The 17,868-nt window shown below is 44.3% G+C and overlaps 1 protein-coding gene across 1 annotated transcript in view; it reads left to right on the forward strand.

The window, feature by feature from the left end:
* The window catches only part of dip2ba (disco-interacting protein 2 homolog Ba), a 42,117-nt gene that overhangs the window by 17,712 nt on the left and 6,537 nt on the right, over positions 1 to 17,868 (forward strand). The window contains exons 2-31 of the mRNA XM_069659486.1: positions 3,934 to 4,005; positions 5,280 to 5,435; positions 5,560 to 5,685; positions 5,880 to 6,116; positions 6,209 to 6,337; positions 7,118 to 7,237; positions 7,442 to 7,639; positions 7,927 to 8,018; positions 8,107 to 8,217; positions 8,404 to 8,527; positions 8,840 to 8,949; positions 9,099 to 9,201; positions 9,533 to 9,597; positions 9,691 to 9,784; positions 10,051 to 10,170; positions 10,290 to 10,404; positions 10,696 to 10,835; positions 10,950 to 11,086; positions 11,554 to 11,634; positions 12,252 to 12,379; positions 12,524 to 12,638; positions 12,781 to 12,982; positions 13,086 to 13,198; positions 14,949 to 15,029; positions 15,188 to 15,311; positions 15,421 to 15,542; positions 15,837 to 15,948; positions 16,323 to 16,432; positions 17,190 to 17,320; positions 17,428 to 17,596. Of these exons, the coding sequence (XP_069515587.1) occupies positions 3,934 to 4,005; positions 5,280 to 5,435; positions 5,560 to 5,685; positions 5,880 to 6,116; positions 6,209 to 6,337; positions 7,118 to 7,237; positions 7,442 to 7,639; positions 7,927 to 8,018; positions 8,107 to 8,217; positions 8,404 to 8,527; positions 8,840 to 8,949; positions 9,099 to 9,201; positions 9,533 to 9,597; positions 9,691 to 9,784; positions 10,051 to 10,170; positions 10,290 to 10,404; positions 10,696 to 10,835; positions 10,950 to 11,086; positions 11,554 to 11,634; positions 12,252 to 12,379; positions 12,524 to 12,638; positions 12,781 to 12,982; positions 13,086 to 13,198; positions 14,949 to 15,029; positions 15,188 to 15,311; positions 15,421 to 15,542; positions 15,837 to 15,948; positions 16,323 to 16,432; positions 17,190 to 17,320; positions 17,428 to 17,596 (3,737 nt within the window). The remainder of the gene's footprint in view (positions 1 to 3,933; positions 4,006 to 5,279; positions 5,436 to 5,559; positions 5,686 to 5,879; positions 6,117 to 6,208; positions 6,338 to 7,117; positions 7,238 to 7,441; positions 7,640 to 7,926; positions 8,019 to 8,106; positions 8,218 to 8,403; positions 8,528 to 8,839; positions 8,950 to 9,098; positions 9,202 to 9,532; positions 9,598 to 9,690; positions 9,785 to 10,050; positions 10,171 to 10,289; positions 10,405 to 10,695; positions 10,836 to 10,949; positions 11,087 to 11,553; positions 11,635 to 12,251; positions 12,380 to 12,523; positions 12,639 to 12,780; positions 12,983 to 13,085; positions 13,199 to 14,948; positions 15,030 to 15,187; positions 15,312 to 15,420; positions 15,543 to 15,836; positions 15,949 to 16,322; positions 16,433 to 17,189; positions 17,321 to 17,427; positions 17,597 to 17,868) is intronic.

The following is a 17,868-nucleotide window of genomic DNA, read 5'->3' on the forward strand; positions in this document are numbered from 1 at the left end:
CTCTCTGTTAGCATGGACTTCTCCAATCAGCACATTCCTCTTTCTCTAGACAGACACAGGGAGACGATTTTGGCAGCGCACGCACAGGGTGGGGTAACGCTCATATCCTGTCCCCTGACCTCAGATTACACACGCACACAAAAGCTCACAGTCACTGTACTGTTTTTTTGCTCGTGCTCGCACTCAAAACACCACATTCTTGCTCTCAAAACATACAGCTTTTCCTCTGTTTTGAAGCAGCTGTCACAGTCGCTCTTTCATCCCGGAGCCCTCAGTGTCTCTCTGCCAGTGTGGTCGTGCCAGTCCACGCCTGTTGTTATGCCCCACACCAATACAGACTCTCCTCTGTCTGTGTTAATGACCTCCCTCCCTCAATCTTTCCATCCCTCCCTTCCTCCCTCCGGCACCACTTGGGCACCACCGAACCCAGTCTCTCCAACAACAATGACGCTCCAGTCCACTGCAACCAATTGGTTGTTGATTGCTACACTTGCACGTCTTGTCTGTCAGTGTTGTCCACTGCATAAACACGCCTGTAGCTCGCCTTAGAGAAAGAGAGGCAAAGAAAAGGAGACAGAAAAACATATTTGCTACTGGGTTTTTTTTTTTATTATCCAGAGCAGATTTCAGCCCAGTGTGTTTACCCAGGCATGAAGTCAGAGCTGAACACTGGCCGCTCCATTTTACACAGACAATGACAAAGCAGCAGTCAATCACACGTTCCCTCTCTCTAAATCTGTCTCTGACTCTTTTCTGTTTTTTCTCTGTGCAAAAGTTGTGTGCACTTACTCCACTCCCTTCCTCCTCCTCCCCTGCTTCTCGTGCTTTCACGGTGTTGTGAAACCTCAAGAGTTCTCTGCATGAAAAGAACCCCAAAAAAAATTCAACCCATACTGCCAATCTGCATACGCAGTCCTAGGAGGAACTTCCTTTCTGATTCTGTTGTTTTTCCAGGCAAACATCACACACCAGAGGATAGTGACCGGAGTGTGCGAAAGATTTAAGACACAACGCACACACGAGGGACTTATCCCGCCCATCACCCTTCAATCCGCTGTTGAACTTTTGAAACTTCCCCTCCTTTCTCTCCCCATCTTTGCGTTGTTGTTTCATGCACGTTCATGTGCACACTAGAGTCATTCTGATGCAGGAAACGCCTCTAAAACTGCCTAAAATGCAGTATAAATATCCACAAGAACGCCAGTCAATGCACTGATCCGTCAGCATAATTTATGAACCCCCCAAAAATTCACTTGTTTCTTCTTCTCCCAAACAACAGCCTACACAACAATAGCATATACTATGACTGTTACAAGCAGCAACTGTTATAGAGCGGAAAGAGGAACTGATTTCAGGTAAATTATCATCACAAGGGTGTGGTGTTATCGGAAACTGTAACGGTAGTCAGAGCTACAAAAATGTGAGCTATCAGTGTTTTTACATCACATATTTCAAGGATGAATTATTTTTTATTTAAAGTTAAGATAATAAACACATGTAAAAAAACAAAAAAAAGTATAGTATAGTATAGTATATAGTAAAGATTAAAATCCTTTGTTTACCAGAAACAGCCGTTATGCAGCTCTCTTCACAGCCACCAGACTCCATTGTCATTTTACCTCGCAGAACACGGGAGTTGCCGATGGTATACCGCTGCCACGATTGGTTAGTTTGTGTTATTGTGTGGTGTTTTATAAAGCAGTGGTTCTCCACTGGTGGGTCGGGACCCAAAAGTGGGTTGCAGAGCTGTATTTAGTGGGTCGCGTATGTGTGCTTGAAAAAAAAACATAGTTGTGGCAAAAAGCCTATGCTGCGCTTTTCTTTTGAAAGACGTGTTTCCTATGGTGTGCGTGCAGCAGTAGTTTATTCACACTCCATATATCCTCTGATTGGGTAATCCCAGCTGCATTTACATTTACACATTTACAATCGCACTTTGAGTTTGTTCTGTTAAAAAAGGCTGCTAATTGAATGAATTGTAGAGGGAATATTTTCTTCTTATGCACTGCTAGTCATTTTGCTTGACTATTATACTGTTTATACTACTGTACTGTTAATACTACTGTATTAAACTGCACCGTTTTTCTTTAAATACATTTGAGCGGTTGAGGTGGTGGGTCCTGAGGTTGGATCAGTTGAGAACCACTGCTTTAAAGGGTTCGTTCGGTTCCGAACTAACGTGTGGTACGACGTGTGACGAGGCAGAGGTACACCAGCAAGTCCTGTGTTCTGAGAGCTAACATGACTGTTTTGTTTAAGGAGTCTGGTTGCTGGTTAAACAAAATACTCCCTTCAGTCTGTGTCAAAGATGGTGTTTCATCCAAACACTCTTCTGTCCCCTTCATGGTTCACGTTATGCGCCAGGCATAGTAGTTGCAGCCCAGCTCTCCTTCTTCGCTTCTGACTCAGTGAAAATCAACTAGCACCGCTGTTTTGACGCAATGCATGACACTTTAATCTGATTGGCCTGTTTTTGATGCGATGCATTTGATTAGTGTCTGGTCCAAGTCAGCGTTCTCTCTTGCTCGCAATATCCTTAGATAAATATTTTACTCGGTAACGGATGATGTACAAATGTTGCAAATTACTTTACTTAATTTCAAGCATACTTAAGTACACAAAAAAGCTACTCCATTTCAGTAACATGAGTAATGTTACTTCCACCTCTCGTAAGGAGTTTCGTGTTAAACATCGGGGTTTCTCTGACACAGGACATCAGGAGGGGCTGCGAGCCGAGCTGCTGCTAACATTAGCTCAGTTTATCTAAAGGTGCTGAGCCAGGCTTCACAACAACCACAATCATACAGGGTCTGTAGTAAATTCTGCTTTTAGAAAAATAATAATAACATATGTAATTTTGCACCGGATTTGAGCATTACTAGTTAGCAGAAAATACTCATATCTCAGTATCAGGATGGAAACAATGCTATCAGTAGTCCTCCAACAGACACACAAACTGGGCTGCTGTTCACTCTGGCTTCAGCCTGTGACTCTCTCTCTGTGTTTATCACCTCACCCCCACACAACCCTTTCCTCCCTGTTATCTTTGAAAGTTTCTCCTTTTTCTCCTCCTCTCAGCCGGTTGGACGGGGGTCTCCTTATTGTCGGCGGTTACAGTGTGGAGGAGGTGTCAGCCGATTGAGGCTAAGCAGTCCTTTGGCTCACTGCACTTGACATAGCAAACGGTGTTATCACTGGACACAGAGGAAGGGAAATAATAACTGAGTGAGAGTTTACAGCAGCAGGTTGTTTGTGTGTGCAAGGGGAGTATGTGTGTGTGTGACTGAACTCTTAAGGGTGTGTCTTGCATGTGTGTTTGCTTCACAAGCAAACTGTGTGTTTTGGGGTCCCCGTTTAAACGGACTTTGTCTTTCTCCTGTTGCTCTCCAACAAACTGTGGTCGGGGTGGGAGTCCTGCCAGTCCAAGGCCGGCTGAGGAAGGGAAGGGGCGGGGCTGGGTGTACAGTGGGAAAAGAGGAGGTGGAGGAGATAGTCCCATGTGAAAGTTGCTCACATGGCTTCCTTTTCTTCTCTGCTTACTCTCCAAACTCCTCCCGATAGCCTTCAGCTTTGTGCCATTGTTCTCCGCCTGGAACAAGTTATCTGCCAGTTGCCATAATCATATTTTGGTTTGGTAGCCCTGCGGAGGTTCTTGTGCTTGCATCATGTTTGTTCACCCGGGCTAATGCCAGGCCAAACAATGGTTTTATCTGCTCTCCTAGCTGTAAATGGACTGAGCTGTCAACATGTGGAGCCCAGTAGATTTACTTTAAAGAGGATTATTATTATGACTCAACCCTTGCACTAAAGCAGAGGCTGTGTTTGTGAGTGTCACAGCAGTGTCGTGTGCACTTTAACAGAGTTTGTTTCTGCTGTGTTTGTGTGGTGATCATGACTAACATAACGGTGTGGTGTTGCTGTCCTCTCTCCTAGGTGACATCACGCAGAAGGGCTATGAGAAGAAGAGAGCCAAGCTGCTGGCCTCCTACATCTCCCATTTGCCAAGTAAGACCAGCTCTTCTTCTCCTCTTTGCTTTACATCATTTCACTTCTGAGCCTCTTGTTCTCTCCTTTCCTGTGCTTCGTCGCCGGTCACGCTTTGATCCGGAAACTTAATTGCATAAGAATTCACAAGCTCACAAGCATCTTAGCTGATGACCCCTCCCCCTCTGATTAGAGATTAAAAACTATATGAGTGTGGTTTTCAGTTTTCAGCCTGAAAAATCAAGCAACCTCACTGAGTGTCCACTGTGATTGGAAATCTCTTTGTGCAAGTTGTCAAAGAGAATTTCTGGCTTTCTGTGGCACTCTAGTGGCCAAAATGGGAACTGCACATATGAAAATCAGGCACGCCGAAACATCTAAAAGCGTCTTTAATAACTGCATTAAAACCGTAGCAAATCCCCCAGAATAATTAAAAACACACCGTGTGTCTCAGAATATTTACCACACAGTGTGAACGCAATCTGCTCAAATCACAGTTAGCTAAAGAACAGTCACTGAAGAAGGGAAGTACCAGGGTTCCACTGTACAATCAGCAGCGAGTCACCGCTTTCCTCATTGGTGAGCTGTTCAGTCAGCTGACTCACATGAGGGTGTGGTGTTTCCTCAGGAAAAATTGCACCACATTAGCATTAGAATGAAAAAATCCTTCTTAATGTGTCACCGGTAGCTCATTTTAAAAACGCCCAATAGATCTAGATCTAGCCTTTGCCTGTTTTAGCCTGAGCATGCCGGGAAATCGATCCAAATCTTTGCGGATAGTTTTCATATTTGATCCTTGCATTGAATTCCTTTAGTTGGTGGTGTGTGTTATGTTATGGGCAGTTTGCCCTGAATGCAAAAACAGGTTTTGGGAGTCTTTGAAGCACCAAAGGTCACCTCCTGCCCCTGCACCCATCCCCTCAGGCCTCCTTATCCCTCTGAACCATCATTTCCCCCATGTGCCTAACCGGTCCCTCCAGGAGCAGAGGACAATTGACTGAAAAAATGTAGCCTAGTTTCATGTTCTGGTTAACAGAACAAGTTGCATCAGTCAAGTACTTGTCCTTGTTTCATTTCACTCTCAGAGGCTCTGTAGTGAAGCTAAATTTAGAGAGCTTCTCGGAGCACCATATAATATTAATGCCTACATGTAGCTGTAATGGCATTATGTAAAGCAACAGTGAGTGCTCTGTTCTTGTGCATCCAAGAGGTCATGTTTGATTGCTGTTTATAATGTTGGCTGCATGTGTTTTTATTGACATAAATAATTGCTCTGACCTGCTTCCGTCCTGTAGATGTGGACCTATCTTTGCCAGATGTACAGCTTTCCCCGGGCCACAGTGCCGACCCCAGCCCGAGTCCTGAGGCCCCGGGCCCCTCCACATCTTCAGCCTCCAGACACCACCGCGCACACCGCAGTGGAGGGGCCAGGGACGACAGATACAGATCAGGTACACAACATGCAACAACAAATAAAAAAACCACACCTTAAATATTTACCATCAATTACAAGTCAACAGTCGTCTTCTTCCGTTTCTTTCTGTCACACCTTCTTTATTCTTACTCTTCATGCAGACATCCACACAGAGGCGGTTCAGGCTGCACTGGCCAAGCACAAAGAGGAGAAGATGGCACTGCCCATGCCGACCAAGAGACGCTCAGCCTTTGTCCAGTCTCCCATAGACACCTGCACACCTCCAGGTAAAGTAGCCTTCGCACACTCAGAGGGTAGCAGGTCAGTGTAATGAAAAGGGGACCTGCTTTTAAGACACTGCCAAACGCAAGGTGTTGCTCTTTAGATATCTATTTCTTGCCCTAAGGAAGAAAGCAAAATTCTAAATGTGTCCTCAGGTGCTGAATGTATTGCTTAAAAAACCCTCTGAATTTTCTCTCAGACACATCTTCTGCATCAGAGGATGAGGGCTCACTGCGCAGAAAGGCCGCTCTCAGTGCAGTGCTGGCCCAGACCCTGCAGAGCCCTGATTACTGGATCAACCGTTCCGTCCAAAGTTCCTCCACGTCCTCGTCTGCTTCCTCAACCCTCTCCCATGGAGAGCCCAAGACCCAGCCGCAGCCACAGCCCTCACCTGCTCTATCTGTGTTGGCCGACGTTCTTGCCCACACACGCATAGGTAAAGTGATGGACAGCTACAATTTTACCAGGCACGAAACAGGGATGATTTGTTCTTTTAATTTATGATGCTCGCTCTCTCTCCTTCTACAGAAAACAGCGTCCCCCCAGATGTGACGTCCTCCACCCCCCAGGAGAGAGGGTCCAGGGTGGACCTGCCTCCAGCGGTCAGAGGCATGAGCCGCGGACAGAGCCGCTCCAGCATGCTGGATACCGCTGACGGTACAGTCGCACAACACAAGATTTTTATAACGGATTTTGGTGGTATCAAAGAATATAAATAAGTGTGGGGAGAATAATCACATTAATTTTCTATTCTTGAAATGTTCTTAACTCCTGTCATTTGGTTGTTAATCTCCTTCTTCAGATTGGGAAGATTAACCATTTGCATGTTCTAATCACCTGAGTGATGTTTTCTGTTTTACATTGATCGTATGCGGTGACGGTTGGAGTTCTTTCAAATCAATAATCGACCAGCCCACGTAGAATCATCTTCAACATCATCCTCATGTCACTGTGTGGTGAATGCTGCTAACGACGGATATTTTGTGTTCTTTCTTTTGGGTCCATTAATCCTGTCCCTGTCTTGCCTTTCATTTAAAAAAGGAAAAAGAAAAGGTAATAAAAATCGAAACTGGGGAAGGGGAGGGATGCTGAAGAGGCCCAAATCAGCTTGCTTTCCAACCTGGAGTCTGTCTATCTGTCTTTCCGTTTTGTCTCGTGTCATAGGTTTAGACGTAGAGAACCTCCTTTATGTTTTCTCCAGATCGTCCAATCTGTCAATCTCTCGTCAACCACCAATTCCCCCTTTGAATCCTTCCTGCTGCTGATTCAGACCCTGACTTGTGTGCTCGTGCGTGGGGCTCTGCACTGTGTGAGAGAGTATGATCAAGTAGAGATCTGTGTTAGAATAGAAATGCATGTGTGGGCGTGTGCGCGTGTTGTTTTGGTTGTTTGTTTTGCATATGTTCGTGACGCTGGCTGTTCTTGGTGTTTGTCCAGGCGTGCCTGTCAACAGCAGGGTGTCCACCAAGATCCAGCAGCTGTTAAACACGCTCAAGCGGCCCAAGAGACCACCACTCAGTGAATTCTTTGTTGATGACTCTGAGGAAATTGTAGAAGGTGAGAAACATTGATCACATATCCGTTCAGGTTCTGTTTTTGATTTTCCTTGAAGTGAAATAATCACAGGAACAAGCCCTGAGCACACAAGAATTTCACCATCCTACATGCTCTGTTCAACAATATTTCATGATCTTTTTTATTCATAGCTACTCCATATTATCTACTGTCTCCCCTCTCATTTACGCCTCTGTCTCTGTCCAGTGCCCCAGCCGGACCCCAACACCCCGAAGCCAGAGGGACGTCAAATCATCCCAGTGAAGGGGGAGCCCCTTGGAGTGGTCAGTAACTGGCCTCCCGCCCTGCAGGCTGCCCTTGCCCGCTGGGGGGCCACGCAGGCAAAGAGCCCTGCCCTCACTGCTCTGGATATCACCGGCAAACCCCTCTACACACTCACATACGGTGAGCAAGACTTGGTGATGTAGACAGAACAGAAAGAGAGGGGTTAACTTAACTTAATGTTCCTTTATTATTGTGTTAATATAAGATATATCTCTTGCTTATGAGCTGATTCAACTGAATATAATGTGTGTTGGCCCGAGCAGAATAACACCTACATCTCCTCTATTGTTGAGCTACAGCGGGTCGTGGAGTTCAACTATCCTGGATCAGTTATACAACATTAATACATGGTAAACACACGGCGAGCAGGGCATTTTAAAATCATCGTTCCTTTGTCTTCTTCACAGGCAAACTGTGGAGTCGCAGTCTGAAGCTGGCCTACACACTTCTGAATAAACTGGGCACCAAGACAGAGCCCGTCCTACAACCTGGAGACCGGGTAAGAGGCTGTCAGTCTCCGCTCAGTCACAATAAGTATAATGACACAGACATGACATGACACAGAAAATGTGCTGTTCTGCTCTCAGGTGGCGCTGGTGTATCCAAACAGTGACCCTGGCATGTTCTGGGTGGCTTTCTATGGCTGCCTGTTAGCGGAGGTCATCCCTGTGCCCATTGAGGTCCCACTGTCACGACAGGTAATGATGTCACTGATGCCATATGTGGCGATCACTGAAAAATACTATACGATGCTCACATATAAAAACTAAGGATTTATTTTTATACAACATATTGACAGTTTGTGTATGTGTGGTTTTTAATTGTCATAGCTTCATATACTGGCCTCTCCTCGTGTGTCTCTTGACCCTTGTCTCTCTCCATAGGATGCGGGCAGCCAGCAGATTGGCTTCCTATTGGGCAGCTGTGGCGTCAGTCTGGCTCTGACCAGTGAGGTGTGTCTCAAAGGGCTGCCCAAGACACCGAACGGAGAGATCATCCAGTTCAAAGGTCAGTCAGGGGCTGACCAGATGCTGCTTGCTCAGCAGCAGTTTTCTCAGTCTCTCTGGGAGCCATTAGCCAGACTCATTAACGTGAATATACAGTGTGATTTTCATTGGCCAATTTTGGGCCTCAGTATGTGGGTGGCTCTGTGGTCACTCAGTATCCCTTCACCTTTGGCCTTGAAGCCAGGAGGTTGAAGGTGACTTTGTCAATGCCGCACTGCTCCTAATTAGTGTCCCTAAACACAATTTCATTTTGCTTCATGTCCCCTAAAATAAATGTGTATGTTTCTTATGTTGTTGTGATTATGTTTGACAGGATGGCCGAGGATGAAATGGGTTGTGACAGACACAAAGTACCTGACCAAACCATCCAAAGACTGGCAGCCGCACATACCCACTGCCAACACAGACACCGCCTACATAGAGGTACTCTTCAGAGCGTTAAGTCCCAATTTTAGCTTTTCTACTCTGGTTATCAAACCAACTGATTTGACTGTACTTCATATATGTATGTTTACTAATTTTACTATGTCGATGTCGTGTTTGTGTGTCTGTGTGTGCCTCTTCCGCCATAGTACAAAGCAAGTAAGGAGGGGACAGTGATGGGAGTTGCTGTGTCCAAGATCTCCATGCTGACTCACTGTCAAGCCCTATCGCAGGCCTGTAACTACTGTGAAGGTCAGAACTTGGTGCCCTATTTAACTTCTACTTATCCTACATTTTTATCTCTCATATGACTCTAACTCTAACTCTGTCCGCTGAGATAGGAGGAGATACCTTAGCGTTAAAAACTAAGCATTAGAAATGGTTTTAACAAGTTGAACAGCGCTCAGCTCTCGAGCTCCTATGATTCATTTTCATCCTCTCCGGCTCAAAGAAGAGAGCACCTCAGTGAAGATTAGTCGAGGATCATATATAGAAAGAATACGCGCTCTAATAGACCACAAAATTACATTTCTGGTGGAACCTAAATTTTGCATATTTTACTTTTATGTGTTTTCTGTCTTAGGAGAGACGCTGGTCAATGTGTTGGACTGCAAGAAGGATATGGGCATGTGGCACGGCGTCTTAACGGTGAGATCCAGTGAAACACTCTGTGCTGTACATCTGAACTGTTTACCTTTAGTGTAAGCACAATGTGACTGTGATGACATCTGTTTTTTACAGAGTGTCATGAACAGAATCCACACCATCACAGTGCCATATGCTGTCATGAAGGCCTGTCCCATGTCCTGGGTGCAGAGGGTCCACATTCACAAAGGTTCAGCCAACTTCTCTTGTATTTCATATTTGATGACTGTTTACTTTATGTTGTCTGGATATTGGTTTATAAGCTGGTAACATAGACTTAGTTAAAGGGTCTTATTTGGAATTATAAAAGTAGACATATAAACATGATGACTACCATCAAGAGCACTTACTTGAATGAAGTCTGTGAGTAATATTATAGCGAATAATGAAACAAGCAGTGAATACAATATGTAAGTGCACCACATAAAGTATCATATTCATCTTATACTCTGATAGCACGTGTGGCCTTGGTGAAGTGCCGTGACCTCCACTGGGCCATGATGGCCCACAAGGACCAGAGGGACACCAACCTGTCCTCCATCCGGATGCTTATTGTGGCTGATGGAGCAAACCCATGTGAGTCACTTCTCCTGCACAAACATGGTCTCTTTGTAATAAAAAAACAACATAGGTATATTTAACATGAGATTTTCTACCCTGTTTTGTTCACGTTTTCATCCCTTGTTTTTTATCAGGGTCCGTGTCGTCCTGTGATGCCTTCCTGAATGTGTTTCAGTCTCATGGTCTGAAGCCTGAGGTGATCTGTCCATGCGCCACCTCTCCTGAGGCCCTCACTGTGGCCATACGCAGGTAACGTCTGAACACTCACATGATGTGGGAAGAGACATTCTACGAGCGAGTTCAAAAATAGTGCAGTTTTTATCTGGCAAACAACGAGAGAAGCCTTCCACACAGTACTGACCATTAAGTCACTTACATTTAGCACATGTGTGGTCTAAAAACTTGAGTATCTCATTTAATGGAAGCCAAAGTTAGTTATATACTCGATAAACATTATATAATTATAATACAATCCACCTTTCTGCTGTCTTGCTGTTATTTTTCTCACACTATCACTTCTCTTTTTGGCTTCTTCTCCAGGCCTGGTGCTCGAGGAGCTCCGCTACCAGCCAGGGCCATCTTGTCCATGGGTGGGCTGAGCCACGGGGTGATCAGGGTGAACACAGAGGACAAGAACTCTGCTCTCACTGTTCAGGATGTGGGACACATCATGCCTGGAGGTTAGCCACACAGCTGGTTTAATTGGCACCACAAAGATGCTGCAGCTGCCACGATTAATGTACATTTGTAAACTTAGACAGTGTTAATGATGTGACCTTTTTTGTGTGTTTCAGCTCTGATGTGCATCGTGAAACCGGACGGACCTCCTCAGCTGTGCAAGACAGACGAAATAGGAGAGATTGTGATCAACTCTCGGGCCGGAGGCACCATGTACTACGGCCTGCCTGGTGTCACCAAGAACACATTTGAGGTCTGTCAATGTTTAAAACCTGCCTTTATGACTTATGCCATGTCTGATCTCCAGACACTGATCTCCTGATATGAATACACCTCCTCCTGACCTGTCATCAGTGTCCCCTAAGTCCTGTTTAAATCCATGCTGGGAGCAGCTCTAGTCTTTCCTTGACCCAGCACAAAACGCACTGATTTAGAAAATGGTTGTGAAAGAAGCACAGGTTTAAATTGTCCACTAGAGGGAGACATTTCTATAATGACTCTGTTCTATAGTATTTATTCCCTTCTTCCATATGCAATCATATCCTCCCAATTATTCTCAATAATTATATAAACTAAAGTCACTGAGTGTTTTTGCTCCATACAAATTCAAATGTAAATAATTTTATACAATAAACCACCCTAAACTTAAGTTTTACTGCAGATATTTACTGTACTTTATGTATTTAGTCTAATGTTTGATTTTTTTATGCTAATCTATAGGTGATTCCCGTCAACCAAGCTGGAGCACCCATAGGAGAAATCCCCTTCACTCGGACTGGTCTGCTTGGATTTGTAGGACCGGTAAGGCACAAGAACACACAAGATTTCTTTCTTAAGACCAGCTCCAGTCATGTTTTAAGACATATAAAACGCTCTGCTTGAAATAATAAATTGTGTCTGATATGTTTTTCTCAAAATATGTTTAATTACCTTGTAAAAATCCTCCCAAGGCATCTCCTCCTTCTCCCTCGTTAAAAATTCCTGAATCTGCATAGGCCCCGCCCACTATGCAAAAAAAAGACGTCTCTGCCATCCTTTAGTGGCAACTTGTTGAAACTTAGCTAGCTTGAAATGTAGTAATTAGTAATAACGTGTATGTTAGTGGGTTTGCAAAAATTACAATGACGGTTACAGCTGGCTCACACATCGCCGAAGTGGTTGCCATAGGTTGCACATAATGATATTCATAGCGTCGCTCCGTACATTAACGGGATTGGCTCCTTAGATTTGTGACGTCTCAAACATGCTAATCTGAAATCGTGTTGTTCAGCCTGTCCTTGGTACACTGCAGACAGGTGATGACTGCTGATGTTGTCCCTGATATGTCTTGTAGCACATGACAAACACCACATGGAGATGTTTACAAGGTTAAACACTTGATTTTCACTGAAGAAATGAGTTCACTGTCTGCTCCACAGGGCAGTCTCGTGTTTGTTGTCGGGAAGAACGAGGGGCTGCTGATGGTGAGCGGGCGTCGCCACAACGCAGACGACCTGGTTGCCACCGCGTTGGCAGTGGAGCCTGTCAAAACAGTTTACAGGGGGAGGTGAGACACTGACAGCTCCCTCTGAGCCTCATCCACTGATCTTTGTGTGTGCCCTGTGTGTTTCTACTGTTACATCCTGCGGCCTCTTGCTGACTGTTAGTCTGGTTTGTGTTAGAGCTAATTTCTCTTTTGTCATTCCTGCAGGATCGCTGTGTTCTCTGTGACGGTGTTTTATGATGAGAGGATAGTGATTGTGGCCGAGCAGAGGCCTGACGCCAGCGAGGAGGACAGCTTCCAGTGGATGAGTCGAGTCCTGCAGGTACATCCAATATATAGTGTGAACATTCAATGAATGCATTTTTCTTATGGTATTTATTTATACCAGCTCTGGTTATGTCACAATGAAATTAAATAATATATTGTGTATATTTTGAATTTGTTCAACTATTTTGTCTCCACAGGCCATCGACAGCATCCACCAGGTCGGCCTGTACTGCCTTGCCCTCGTCCCAGCTAACACCCTCCCAAAGACGCCTCTTGGAGGCATCCACATCTGTGAAACCAAGCAGAACTTTCTGGAGGGGAACCTGCACCCCTGTAATATCCTCATGTGCCCGCATACTTGTGTTACCAACCTCCCCAAGCCACGCCAGAAACAGCCAGGTAGACCACTTCAGACTGATGCTTACGATTCAACATCACAACAATGTGTTGTATATTTTTGGGTTTGCACTATAATGACTCTGATCGTCTTCTGTCTGTTCAGTGGACGTCGGTCCTGCTTCTATGCTGGTCGGGAACTTGGTGGCGGGGAAACGGATCGCCCAGGCTACAGGCAGAGAGCTGGGTGTGGTGGAGGACCAGGATCTGATCAGAAAGGTAATGTTTGCCACACGGACCCAGAACCACACGTAGCTCTAGAAACATTATAAGTAATGGATGTGTACATGGAGTGCTCTCTCTGAGTGACTTTTAAACAGCTTAATTTATATCATTAAACTGTTGTATCCTAAGCGATCCATATGTAAGACTCTAACATTAACGCACTGATGAGGTTTTATACTATTGCTATACTCAGTCAGGATATGACACACCTTTTACTATAATCATAAAATAATCTGCTACTTACTTGATCATTAAAGCAATCTTTAGTTTCAGAAATATCAAAATAGACTGATAAACAAACTCTGAATGTAAGCTAAACATGATCCTGTTACAGCCAGTGGAAAATGGATGCTAATGTCTAAATCTCTGTTGTTGTTCTGCCTTTACTTCGCTTGAGTTGGGCTTTAGCTCTGTATGTGGCCCACCATGATGGTAAGGCTCAAGCCGGGCCCCCACCCGTCTCTGCTTCTGCTGCTTCTGTCAGTCAGATGTGCTTCTGCAGCCGTGATGGCCTGATATCGACCTGCAACAGCTTTGGCTCCCAAACAGAGATGACCGTCCAGGCTGGCTCCTTGGCCAGCAGGGGTCCACACACTTAAACTTATTTACATTAAAAATGAAGTAAAGTTTTTTCCGAGGGATCCGTGTCCCATAACAGCCTCTCTCTGCCAGCACCTTGTTGGCCAGCAGCCTGCTAGCTCTGCCAAAACAAACTCTATGAATTAATTAGTGTCTTTCATGCTTTGCCTTTTGACTTTGAGCAAGTGATTATAAACATATCACACACTATGATGCATTATGCTCATATCTTGTTCTAAACACAAAAGTCAAAGTATAAATTAGGAACACTTTAGTGTGCACCTCTGCTCGCTGTGTTCACTGTGATGATCCCATGTGTAGCATGGCTTGATGAGTCAGGGCAGCCGGTCTGCATGATCTAACTGTTGACCTGTCGTCTGCCTGAGAGAGAGTGGCACAAAAAAATACTCCTGATTTTAATACGGACAGTGATGTGAAACTGCTGCCTTTTATATGTTTGTCCAGAAGTTGCCCTACCTTCACTTGGCTTCTGCCTCTGCTTTCCTGTCTTGTCTTTTATTTGATCCTGTGAAGTGTCCAGTCCCTCGTTTTTTGACACAACTGATCAAGAAGCTGATGATGCACTTACATTTTTAAAAAGCCAGTGGATTGTTCCCCTGAAGCAGCTTTGTTTAAAGCTACTACACTAAGGCACCAACATGTTGTGGAAACACGTCTTTCAAAGCTTTAAATTGTCTGGACACTTTGTTTTACATGCATGTTATTTTTGACAGTGGCTCCAATTTGCTTCCCACCAGTTGCAGATGGTCCCAGCATGACCCTGCACTTGGCAAAAATAATCCCTTGACACTTCCTGTTGTGTGCTCGTGACTCTGTGTGAGAGGTCAGATGCGTCACAGATTATCCATGTGGTTCTTTAAATGGTTTTCTGTTCCCTGTTTCACACAGTGTGTGTTTGAAAGGAGCTCTTATATCTGTTGTCGCTGAGAGGAGCGTTTCTTTCTGGCTGCTGGTTGGATGATAAATGAAGTGCACCTTTGTCGCCTGTTTTCAGGCTAGCTTTTGTGTCTCTATCTGTTGAACATTTTCAATTGAATTATTATTTGCCACTGATGCAGCTTTGTGTATTTTTTTTAGATTGTGCAACACATGTTTCAGTCTGTACGCCATTAATGTTCATGTGATGACACTCTCTCTTTAACAGCACCAGTTCTTGTCTGAGGCTCTGCAATTTAGAGCTCAAACCGACCCCGACCACGTCCTCTATGTGCTGCTCAATGCAAAGGTACATTACACACACACACACACACACACACACACACACACACACACAATAGAATAAGAATAAGTGTATCATAACATTATACTTTCACTAATAAAGCATAAATGATGGTGATCCATGTTGTTGGGTGTGAGTTCAGCTGTACTTCCTCTCTGCTGTAGGGGGTGGCAGTGTGCACAGCCACATGTTCTCAACTGCACAAGAGAGCCGAGAAAATCACAGCGACCCTGATGGAGAGAGGAGGCCTCAACACGGGAGACAATGTGGTGCTGCTTTATCCCCCAGGTAACCATAGTACACGCACCCCACTTTAGAGAGTCCTCAATTCCCATTTGATATACAATGAAAATGATTTACTGTTCATGATGGTTCCTGTCCCTCTCTTGTCCCACAGGTATTGACCTGATAGCTGCCTTTTATGGCTGCCTCTACGCGGGGGTCATTCCTGTGACGGTGAGGCCGCCTCACCCACAGAACCTGGCTGCTACTCTCCCCACCGTCCGCATGATCATCGATGTGAGTGTGCACCACCGGGACTGTGTCTTAAAAATAACTAATTCTTCTTCATTGCATTTATAATTTTCTTTGACAGCTCTTTAAAGTGTCATGCAGCTTAATCACAAAGCAAGCATGTTGCGTTACATATATAAAGTGGTGTAATTTAAAAGTGTCCTAAGGAAAGTAACTGAAGTACTGGTAGATCTCCTGTTGATCCCTTTAACTGATTTCCCCTGAGGAAAGCAAAAGACGTAGAATTTTTCCTCCTCTTTGTGTTCATAAATGAACCTCTTTGTGTGTTATTTGTTACAGGTGAGCAAAGCAGCCTGCATCCTCACCACTCAACCTCTAATGAGGATCCTCAGGTCCAGGGAGGCTGCTGCCAGCGTCAACATCAAGACGTGGCCCACCATCATCGATACAGGTGCAGCTTAGGAATTATTGGAAGCAGCTGACCACCATTCAATTGTATTTTACTGCCTTTATGACGCATCATTGAGGGGGGCATGGATTTAGCTCAAGAGCTTGAGACTTTGAAGTGTTTCCATTCTGGCCACAAGGTGTCCTGTTGGCTGTTGGCCTGATTTTGAAACCCAATCTGGACTAAAAACTACTCTCTGTAGTCAATTAATCGTTTCTTTCACGAATACACTTCAGCTTTTTACAGGAAAACAGCATTTACATCTTAAATTATACCATCCTCCCCCTCAATAAAAGTCAGCTATTAGGTTGCAGTGCACTCCTAATAGCAAACACAATCAGATTATTTCATTTACTTACATTCACCTCTTCTTTCAGATGATCTCCCCAGAAAGCGGCCTCCGCACATTTATAAACCCCCCACAGCCGAGATGCTGGCCTACCTGGACTTCAGTGTGTCCACCACAGGCATGTTGACTGGAGTCAAGGTAAATCCCTCACAAAGCAAATATAACATGAAGCTATCAGTTTGAGTAATTAGAAAAAATAGCCTCTTAAGGTCAAAAATGTGTTTAGCTTATTGTTTCTCCATTTGGATGTTTGACTTTAAACTGTGCAGAGTGATTTATGTTTAGAGTTTAAAGACACTCATGCATAAGGCTGTTTTCAAAGATCCTTTGTATCGCCTATAATTCAAGTTTAAGATGTATGTACGATCAATATTTTAGTTTGAAAGACAATCATGGTCCAATATTCAACTTATACAAGTAAACAGTGAAACATCCAGTGTACACACAGAGATAGGCTTTACAGTAAAGTAGGGGACCTCTTGCGCCCTACAGTGATGTTTAGATCAGGATTTGATTTCAAGTTGGAAACAAAATTTCAGTATGCTAATATTTTGATGTCAGACACTAGTTATATGTAGTGTTTTTGTAAGTAATAAACATATTTAGAAAGGATCTTTAAGGTAAATGTTTAAGTCATGCTTATGAAATGAATGTGCATTGTTGTATTGAAGGTCCGAGATTTGATGAGTAATGCTGAATGTGGCAGAAAACATAGAAATGTATGCACACATGAATTATCATTACTTAGAAATAATGATAATACTGTTAATACAGTTGACGTGTGACTGATACCTTGCCAACTACGAGTAGTATGCTGTATGTGAATGTGTTTTTTGGTGAATTTGCTCTTATTGTGATAAAAGCACACAGCATTTCTTTACTTGTTTCTCCTCAGATGTCTCATGCTGCAGTCAGCACTCTGTGCCGCTCCATTAAGCTGCAGTGTGAGCTCTACTCCTCACGCCAAATAGCCATCTGCCTGGACCCGTACTGCGGCCTGGGCTTCGTCCTGTGGTGCCTCTCCAGGTAACACACACACACTGCCACACACAGACTGAATATCATATTGAATACAATCCTCTGTTCTTTTGAATGTGGCCTTCTTGCTTAAAGAGTGTATTTTTTCGGCCCAGTGTTTACTCAGGTCACCAGTCCATCCTTATCCCTCCCCTGGAGCTGGAGTGCTCGCTGCCTCTGTGGCTGAGCACGCTCAGTCAGTACAAGATCAGAGACACCTTCTGCTCCTACTCTGTAATGGAGCTCTGCACCAAAGGCCTGGGCACCCAGACAGAGATGCTGAAGGTCAGAATCACACTCATACGTATACTCCCAAAATGATCCTGACACGTGTTACCCTTTTGAAAAAACTGCTCTTGCATCACTGTCATTACTCTAATAACAACAGTGATACATTTTCTGCACAGGAATCTTATCTTTGTAGGTGCAACTTACATACACCTGTAACAATTATTCATTGTAAATATATTTTTTGATCTACTTATTAGTGAGGTGATACGAGATAGATCTTGGGAAATGTACCTCATGTGCGATGCCTTGGTTGACCACACGAGGGC

Source organism: Semicossyphus pulcher, unplaced genomic scaffold, assembly GCF_022749685.1.
Source record: "Semicossyphus pulcher isolate SPU_LCO1_2020_fin unplaced genomic scaffold, fSemPul1.0.p SCAF_13, whole genome shotgun sequence".
In the NCBI taxonomy this organism is placed as follows: domain Eukaryota; kingdom Metazoa; phylum Chordata; class Actinopteri; order Labriformes; family Labridae; genus Semicossyphus; species Semicossyphus pulcher.